Consider the following 10,724-nt stretch of genomic DNA (forward strand, 5'->3'; position numbering starts at 1 on the left):
AGCAAATAATCTCCTTGAACCTTATTTAATATGTTTACGCCCGACTTCAAAATGATTTCTTCCATTTCACCCCGTCCCAATATAAAATTGTACAAAACATTTTATTTTATGTTAATTTTTTTATAAAAATTAAATTAAATATATTTATAAAATCTTTATTTTAAATGGTAATTAATATTATTATAAAAATATTTTTATCTTTTCATATTTTATATAGTTTTTAAATAAAACAACTAAAAAAATTTATTTGAGAATCAAGCACAAGTCTAACAAATTCATATAGAAATCTCTTATTACTCAATCAATAATCATTTGATGAAATGATTTTGTAAATAAATTTTATAATATAAAATATTTTCGCTCATCCGATAAAATCAAATAAAATTAAAAAGCCTTAACTCACAAATTGGTACTTAAAATTTTTTTTTGTCACAAGTGATGCCTAAACTACCTTTTCCCCAAGTTGGTACTTTGGTTAGTCAAACCATTAAGTCTATTTTAAAAAAAAAACTTAACCCATAAATTGGTACCTAAACTATGCATTTTTTTCCATTTTGGTGCCTAAACATTTTTTTTGTTACAAGTGGTACCTAAACTACTTATTTTTCCCAAGTTGGTACCTTTGTTAGTTCAATCGTTAATTAAGTCATTAAGTCTATTTTTTAAAAAGCCAATTAAAAATTGACATGGGGCGGAAAAACATAAGAAATATCATATATATATATTCTTTCTTTAGAATTGGACTGATAGTTGAACTAGTCAGTCCATCAGTTCTCAATTTGATCAGTTCTCTCAAATAATTTATTAAAAATTAATAAAAATAAAAAATGAAAAAGAGAAAATTGGATAGAATTTTATATTAGTTTACAAGTCAACCAGTTCAATCCCTATCTCTATGCTAGTAACCCAATCGATTCCCAATTCAACCAATCCGGTTATAAAAACATCGATTTTGATTGGTGAAATAACTTATGTGATCTCATCAGGTCGAGCAAGCAAGTGGTGAAGTTCAAAAATAGAACTAATTACTAGCATCTCGACCTCAAGAGGATGAATTTCGAGTATTACTAGTATTGCCATACACTATAAAAGAAGAAGAAGAAAAACGAGGAAATAGAAAAAATAAAGAGAGAGACCTAATATAAAAGACAAAAGGAAAATAAAATAATTAAAAGTATATATTTAAAAGTTTATAGGAAGTGATAGATTATTACTGGTTAGGATTTCTTTTAGGACAAATATAATATTTTTGTGTAAAATGAGTAATAGAAAAATAGTTTAGGTTAGAGGAGAAGACAGGGGGCAAGCATTGGTCATGGCCCCACTAAAATGGTAAATTTGCTATAAAGACCCTTTAAAATTTTCCAAATCATAAGTTAGTATAATGATGAAATTATACTTTGTCCCTCAAAATATTTATTATTCATTTTTGGTCCCTTAAAGTAATTTTCTGACTTCGTCCTTGGTTGAGGCACCACATGTGAAAAAAAATTATTAAGTTCTAAAATGAAAAAAAAATGCATAGTTTAGATACCAAATTATAGGTTAAGCCTTTTTAAAGTAGTTTTAACGGTTTGACTAACAGATGTACCAATTTTGGAGGAAGAAAGTAATTTAGATATCACTTGTGACAAAAAAAATTAAAGATCTGTTTGTTTTACTAAAAATGAATTTTGAAAAATGATTTCTGGAAAATGACTTACTTTTCTGGAAAAGCTAGTATTTTCTAGTATTTGGATGAATCTGTGTAAAATATTTTCTGTTGTTTGACAGATTTCCTAAAAATATTTCATAAAAGTTATTTTTAATGAAACAAACATACATTTGAGATTTATGATAAAGAGCTTAAAAGAAGTAGTGAATTGATTACAATGTGATGTTAAGGTGAAATTATAGTAAATAATGAATCTTCATGATGTTAAGGATTAAATTGTAAACTTTGTGAATTTTATAATTAAAACAAGAGAAGTGATATACATGAAAATTCGTCATGTGAAATAAGATATATATTATAATGAGTTATTTGATTAAAGTTCTTATATGGTGAAAAATAAATTACACGGTAATAGGGACTAAATTGAAAATTGTAAAAAAGCTTAAGTGTGAAACAATTTAGTATTTGAATAAGAAAATTATTATTAAAGTTTGATGAATGTGTTATGAGATGATGAAATAAGCATATAAAGTATTGCAAAAGTGAAATTGTGAAAAAAATTATTTTTTTATGATGACAAGGACTAAATTGTTAAACTTGAGAAATATGTGGATGAAATAATAGATGTGAAAAATTTGATATGTGAAACAAGATATTGAGATAAAGTATGTGATTAAAGTGTAACAAGAAAAAAAAAGATCTAATATGATTAATAAATGAACAATGAACATTTATGACAAAAAAGGATTAAATTGAAAAGTTATGAAAATCTATAAGAAAACATTTGATAAGTGAAGAATGTAGTAGAGAATGGAATATCCCCATACTTTAACCTCATGTTCAAGTTGAGTATATGGGTGTTAGAGTAAATAGAATTTTATTAATTTAGAAAATGTGTTACGAAAAAAAAATTAGTAAAACATTTTAGAGGAATAATGAAGTAATTTTATTTAACTGAAAAACCTTTTACATTGAGAATATTATTTTACATGAAATAAATGTCAGAAAATACTGAAAATATTTTAGCGTTGGCATTCAAACAAACGGAAAAAGTAAAAAGAAATAGAGAAACCCGACCCTGACAAAGTAGCTTCATTCTTAGGCTATGGATTTTTTTATAGAACATAATTTTGGTTGCAATCAATTTCACTTGGGCTAAGTAAAATATATATATATGTATGTTACAAGTATTGTAGAAAAAATTGAAGTTATAAATTTTGGAGACATCCAAATTATAAATACATTTTTGGGTACAACACCTAGCTGCACTCCTAACTTCATCCCTGCTTAACTAGATTCGGAACGATGGAATTTAACTTTTTATATAAAATTAGATTTACATTAAATTTCAACCTGAGGCATTGGATTCTGCAACTCAAGACACAGGTTTGGTTCTTGCAAATGCACTTTACTACAAAGATACATTGGCTAAACCGTTTGACACATCAAACACTGAAACTGCACCTTTTCACCTTCTTAATGCTCAAACAGTTGATGTTCCTTCTATTACAACAAAGTCTGCAATCTGAGTATCACCATTACAGATCCTTTAATGGCTATACAATTGTCAAATCCCCATATAACAATGGTTTAAGATACTATGAGCTAAGCTGTAAACAAAAATATTGTTTCTTAGGATGAAGAAAAGATTATATATAAAAGCACGTCCATAATTGTAACGTAAATCCTGGAGTCAACTCCAGGATTGAATTTATTATACTACAATCATTGTGTCACAGGGATTGTTATTGGGAATTGGTGCTAAAAACAAATTACATTACTATATTATTGGAGAATTATACATGGAGGAATGCTACTATATGTATTTAATCAAGGAGAAGATTTCGATGGGGGCACACCTGGGAAGGGGGGTACAGGAAGGAAAGGGAATGGTGGAAGTGGAAATGGGAAGTCTGGCGGTGGAGACGGGGACGATGGTGGAGGAGCTAGTCCTGGAACCGGCGGCAAGGATGGTGCTGCAGGTTCTGGAGGAGGCTGCAATGGGTCTGGAACTAGTGGAGCTGGTGGAGGCTGCAATGGGTTTGGAACTAGTGGAGCTGGTGGCGGCTGAAATGGGTTAGGAGGGAGCACTGGGGGTGGCAGAAGTGGGTTTGGAGGAAGAATGGGCGGCGGCAGAAGTGGGTTTGGAGGAAGAATGGGCGGCGGAAGAAGCTGGTTGGGATGAACACTTGGTTTTTGGCTGCATAAGGTTGGTTGTTTGAATGGCTTGAAGGTGAAAAACCCAGCTGAGAAAACATGGGTTCCTTGCTTCCTTGACTTGAGATGGAGTGAAGAGGAAGTAGCAGATGAGGCCACTGCACAATATGGTTCACTGCTTTTAATCAGTTTAACTTCACATCCCTCGATTTTCTTCACATGTTTGCTCACAGAAAAAGGCAAATGAACCTTGAATTCCCCATGCCTATTGGTTTTCACTTGTTGCCTAAAGCTTGCCCTTGAGCTTTTCCCATCTTTGCATTCGACTGCAACAGTTGCACCTGCAGAAAAAAAAGAAAAACTTGTATCAACTGAGAAAAGAGAAGATGGAGTTTGGGATTCAATTTAAAACCTGAAATGAAATGGGTTGGCCTTGAGAAGTCAGACTGGAAACATGTATCACAGTAAACAGTTCCAACAACAACAGCAGATTGCTGTTGCTGATATCCATGGCTACCCTCTGAGTAACCATTAAAAATGATGAAACAAAGCAGCCATGTAAAGAAAAACCCAGGCATTATTTCAACCTCTGTTATCCTTACTGGAACAGCTCTCCATAAGGATATGTTGTTTATAACTTTATATACTGTTGTTGTTTAACCTTTATGTGGTTCATGCAAAAACCAGCCAACTGCATTAAGTTGAAGCCGTGAATATAGGTTTATTTCCCACAATCAAACAGCTCAAAAGGGTAATTTGCAGATGTGTGAATTGAAAGCTCTCCTAGAACCAAAACAAAAGTAACATTCCTTTTAACACTCTTGATTTTGTTCCTTTGTTGCAGTGGTAGTAGTAAAACCTTTTTTCACCTTTTCTGTAATTTGGTCCCCCTTTTGGTTCACGAGACCTTTTAGAGTAGCCACAATATAAGTCCATGTGTCCCTCCCAAATGCCATTTCTGTCAACTTGAAAAGGACATTGTGATTTTGCTCTTCAAATTCCAACAGAACCGCCAACATGCTATGCTGTTGTAGGCCGTGTAGCTCTTACTTTCATAATCTATCTCGGTAAATTATATCTAAAGTTATCGAATATAGTTCACAACTTTGCGGTGCAATCAGAGACATCCTCGAGGAATAGAAGGTAAAAACATTACTTTGAGTTCAATTTTCGATGAGATAATCATAAATTCATTTACGTACGAAACTAAGTTCTTGGAACTGGCCGACAAAGCGGTTAAATCTTTTCGATGAATTAAACTCTTACAGAAGAATAAAAAATATTGTACAATAATTAAACTTTAAGCTCTATAAATAAATTAACTAATGACGCTTTAAGAAACATAAAATGAAGCTTTAACAGGATTAGTTCTATTGATTAGATTTTTCTTAAACGAGCCCACACCATTTTTTTAATATGCACCAAAATGACATCTTCAGTCAAGAAAGATGCACTAAAACATCTCTTGTCTCTCTGTCTCCATATTACATGTAAATATATGTTTCAAGTAAACTTGAGTATAGCAACAAACAATAACTTTTTTTTTAAATTTTAATATCGCTCAAGTTAACTCTTAACTTCAAATTTCCATAATCTTATAAATGGAGCAAAGTTATACAATCGATTCTCACACTTTTCTTAAAAAATACACTAAATCTTAATAAAATATAAAAATTTGATTCAGGAAAATTTATATAAATACAAAAATTATAAATTAATGGAAGGGTGGTTGACAGTTTACTATCCAAAAGAATCCCTATGTTGGTGGCTATAATTATTTTACTTTTAATAAGTGACATTTTACTGTATACTTGATAATAGACATATAATAAAGACAAATTCAAGTAACGTATTTGAAGTTCACGGGTGTAAAGAAAGTTGGAGTGTTTTTAAATAAAGGTTGTCATTATCTTGTTGGATTTTTTCATATGGGCGGGATAAAAATCCAATATGCGTTCCACATTTTTATCTTATCATCAGTCCACATTCTCACCCTCACACTTATAGGAATTTAAGAAAAAAAAAACTCATTCAGTAATTAAATATATTAAAAATTGATTTAACCAAGCTTTTAATTTAATTGTACTGATTTTCGGTTTAATAACATTATTGCTTGACATTGATATATAATATGATGTTATGAGTTGATAAGTTCAATAATCTTAAGCTAAACTTTAGCCAAGATATATTAGATTGAGAAATTAAGCGCAATTATATGCGAGTATGTTATGTGTAGCTATCATATGCGTGTTTTAGTCTAGCTAATATAGTTTGTTATTTTTAATTTAAAGATTAATTTTTAGTCTATCTGTGTTCTAATAGTTTGATTTTACTTTTTGATTACTCAAATAATTCGTTTATGTTGTAATAATTTAATACTTGTGATTAATTAAACATGAATTTATATTGTATTGCATTCATAATATTTTTAAAACAATCTCTTAGAAAAAGAAATTAGGGTCTTTATAGTTTTAGAAAAATAGTTTTTCTTTTAGTTCTTCATTTTCTTGGAAAATAGAAAATATTAAATATTGACCCCGATTCAACCATATATACATAGATATTTTTTTAACAATTTTAAAATCTCAAATCTATTACCCTAGTTCAAGTTCATATAAAAGTAAATTTTTTTTTTTCATGTTTCTATTATAATTAAGAGAAATTATTTAGTACACTACTATTGGAGTTTTTAAACTCCACAAGCATAGTTAATAAGTTGACAAGTGTCCTATAAAAATATAGTAAAAAAATTAAAAAATAAATATTTAAAAAAGAAAAATATGCTAATTTTTTAAGGTTACTTATAAAATAAAAAAATGCACTGTCGGTATACCCAATATTCACACTACATGTTTTTCAAGTTTCATTATTGAAAACAAATTTTTATTTATTGTTCAATTTTCAACAAAATTTTAAAATGAAAATTATTTTTTAAAAATGAAAATAAAAAATATTTTTAGATCAAACAAAATCTAGACTTCTATTAATTTTTATTTTTTATTATGCAAGTATTTAAAAAATTTTAAATTTTATGTATTTCCTTTTAATTTTTAACTTTTTATAATTTATAATTTATAATTATTAAATTGACATATAAAACAAAATAATACTATATCAATAATAAAATATAAGGAAGAAATACCACACCGTCTACCATGTAAGTCTATTAAAAAAATTAATGATTCATTTAAAAAAAACAGCGATTTAATTCAAAATTAAAGGTTAAATGTCAAATTGCTCCAAAAAAATTACATCATATATCAATATCGTATTATATATATATATATATCTATATATAACAATGTACGTGGATTATTTTTGCTTTAGGTGGCAATCTCTCATTTTTTTTCTTTTAATTTCTAATTTTTTATTAGTAGATAAGATGGACTTTACAATTTTATTTTAAAACATTTTTTTGATGATTTTAAAGTTAATTATCAAAGGATTGTAAAATTAATGCTTTAGCCGTATGAAAAATGGTAACTTACTTTTAATATTTTAAAATCAATTATAATATTTTTATCTACTTTTTGAATTTTATTTTCTTTTAAATCACTTTTAAAATATTCTAAATTTATGTTAAAAAATTAAACAACTTCAAAAAAATATTAAATTCGCATTTAATATTTTTGTAATTAAAACATTATACACAAATTAACTATTATTAACTTTTTCCAAGAAGTATTAATTATGATCACAAAAAATGTAATTAGTTAAACGAAATTATAGATGTTAAATTCAATATATTTATTAAAATTCTTTATTTATTTAAAAATATCAAAATCTAATATTTATGAAAAATGGATTTAAAAATTTTCAAAATCAATTTAAATACTATTAAAAATGAAAAAAATTAAAAATAGAATTTATAAACAATTTAAAAAAATATGGTAACAAATTTTAAAATAACAAACATTGTCACATCCCAAAAAAATGGGTTAGTAGAATCAGAGTTTATGAAACCGAGAGTAGTCACGGCCCGATTTATAAGGTTATCATTGTGCATTTGTTAAATAAGAAAGTTATTGGTCTAATGGTTAGGTGTTAGTACATTTATCCTTGAAATCCAAGTTCAAATTTCTTCCATTGCATTAGTTTTATTTTGTACAATTTTGCTCCAAACCCTAGCAAGTGTCATGCCTTATTTTAAGAAAAAATGTTATAAAAATTTAAATAAAATTGAGTATCTGGCCTAGTTGTTAAGTAATATAGCTATCCCTAGAGATCTTAGGTTTGAGCTTACTTTCTCCCATTTTATTATTTCTGGCAAACTAGAGTAAAGTCACACCTCAAAATAAATATATACGATTAAAAAATAAAATAAGCAAGAAATAATACATAAACTAAATGGTTGGGCATATCCTCCTTAAAAGAAATAATATATATATAGTACAATCACTTCCTCTCATATTTTTTTTTTGACAAAGGCTTGTTTAAATGTCTGAATTGGCTTGTTTAAATGTCTGAATTAAATAAAAAATGAGCAATAGGCTCAATGGTTAAAGCGCTAGAGCCTTTCCCACAAGACCCAACTTTGAGCCCTCCTTTTCTTTTTAATTTCGTAATTTTTTGGAAAAAATGTCCTAATATATATATACGATTAAGTGCCTAAAATAAGTAAGAAATGAGCTATAGGCTCAATGGTTAAATGTTAGTGTCCCTTCCTAAAGGTCCAAGGTTTGAATCCCTCCCCTTTCATTATTTCTAATTTTTCGGCAAACCCTTAATTCTAACCTTAATTACTGCCCTTTTGTTCCAAATTTGGGTAAATTGTAACCTCCCTAACTCGGCCTAGACGTTAGACCTGAATTTGGGAGATTACATTAGCCACCGAGATGGCTTATCATGGTTATCGAAGTTTTTGAAAATAGTCGTCTTTAAAACATTTGTTTGATTTAATAGAAAACTTAGTTAATTTCCAAATAATTTATTACTTGAAATCTTAATTACATTTTAGCAACAGAAAAGTGATAACTATTTGTTTTTCATAAAAATTGGGGTTCATGCATAATTAATTAATAATCATAATTCAAAAGCTTAAATTAAATGTCATGTAAAATAAAGCAAACCTAAAACCTAATTCCCATGCCATAGTTCAAAATAAAGTATTATAGTCCTCAAATAGTAAAATAAATTAAAATAATAAGCCTTAATAAATCGAAAATAAAATAGATTGAGCCAAGACCCTCCGGATGCCACGCCCGCGTCCTAATCTGGTGGGTTATTTGTAAGGATGAAAATTTAAGGGGGAGTGAGTTATGTCACTCAATGTGAGTCCATTTATTATGAAATCAATGCAAATAGTTGGTAAGACACATTAAATAATGTACCATAAAATAACCATAATCCGACAACAATTCGATATATAGGTTTTTCAATGCAACCATCACAAATAAATAGAAACTATCAATAATGGTTTTCAGAATAACCAATTTTCAGATTTTCCCACTATATACCTATATACACACAGATATATATATCATAACAAAATTTCTAGATTTCTTTGTTCATGGTTTATAAGATGCCATACAGTCTCAATTTTTAACAAATTAGATCCTACCCCACCGCTACACACCACAATGGGAGTTCGCTTGAACTCCCTTCTCCAACACACCGAGATGTGGATAAACCACTACTAGTTCGTAGATAATAACTATTATTTGGTTGTGAACACACAACAAGTCCCCACGGATGAAATCCGCCTTTGGCTGTGAATTCACAGCAAAAAGTTCAGCAGATGAAACTTGCTTTTGGTTGTAGATTTTACAGCATAATCCACAGTTGGAATTTTCCTTTGGCTGTGGATACACAACAATACCCGTAGATGGAATCTGCCTTTGGTCGTGAGTACAACAAAATAGATAAACTGCCAAACTTCCTCCAATCACATCGTTTCAACTCATGCAATTCAATGTAACATATTTAATATAGGTCACATATGATAGCATTTAATGTACTAACACATGGAAAATTAGTAGGAAAAATCATGTTTTTCATGTATTCGGATTAAGAGTAACATAGGGCATGTCGTTCATACGATAGTAAATGTATAAATACAATAGTCATGTATGTTATTCATAATTCATGCAGTGATATATAAATATGATATCAATTTTACCCAGTAAGGCATGTATAATAATATGTTTCATATTTTTAGGGACTTAATTGTACAAAAGTAAACATTAAAATAGTTCAGATTTCAATCAGGGGCTAATCTAAACAAATCTTCAAAACTCAGGTTTTAATCAGAATTGGAATGTTCTTATCGATTCTTGGCAACATTAGAGACGAAATTTGATGGCGTTACGCTAAACTGATAAGAAGAGCGGTTGAACAAAGATCATTTTCAGATTGCGGATCAAAATAAAATTTTCAGCAATAAAAGGAAAATATTTGCAAAGGAGAAGATGAAAAAGAAAATGGGAAGAAATAAGAAAAAAAAAGTAAAATTTTAGTTCAATTAGAAAAGAGACTAAAGTTCTATTTTGATTTGGAGAAGAGATTAAATACCTAAGGTTTTTTTTTTAACTTAAGGGGATGTTTAGGTAATTAGCCCATCTAGCCGAAATTAGAAAAGATAAATAGAAATAAAGAAGTGTTTGGTATGGCTCAACTTGGGAAATAAGGGGGAGTAAATGCTTAACCATTTAGGCTACTACCTACTTTTGACATGTTTTTACTCTATTTAAATATATTTTAGGGGGATTTTCATTCTAGTTTGCCGAAAAATTAAAATAAAGAAATGGGAGAGGAGTGGATTAAACCTGGGATCTCTAAGGAGTGTGCTAAGATTTTAACCATTAAGACTAAGACTCATTTCTTGGTTGATTATTACTTCTAACACTATATATTTTGGGGTTTACAGTTCTCCCCTCCTTATGTAAATTTCATTCTCGAAATTTACCTAGTTCGA

The 10,724-nt window shown here is 28.9% G+C and overlaps 1 protein-coding gene across 1 annotated transcript; it reads right to left on the reverse strand.

Moving 5' to 3' along the window:
- Nucleotides 1–3,324: 3,324 nt before the first annotated feature.
- Nucleotides 3,325–4,706, reverse strand: LOC107954887 (sulfated surface glycoprotein 185). The gene is made up of 2 exons (XM_016890573.2): nt 4,224–4,706; nt 3,325–4,152 (listed from the first exon to the last, which is right to left on the reverse strand). The coding sequence occupies exons 1-2, from the start codon at nt 4,387–4,389 to the stop codon at nt 3,485–3,487; spliced, it is 834 nt and encodes a 277-aa protein (XP_016746062.2). The 5' UTR covers nt 4,390–4,706; the 3' UTR covers nt 3,325–3,484.
- Nucleotides 4,707–10,724: the final 6,018 nt, after the last annotated feature.

The sequence above is a fragment of the Gossypium hirsutum genome, chromosome D07 (genome assembly GCF_007990345.1).
Source record: "Gossypium hirsutum isolate 1008001.06 chromosome D07, Gossypium_hirsutum_v2.1, whole genome shotgun sequence".
Taxonomy (NCBI): Eukaryota; Viridiplantae; Streptophyta; class Magnoliopsida; order Malvales; family Malvaceae; genus Gossypium; species Gossypium hirsutum.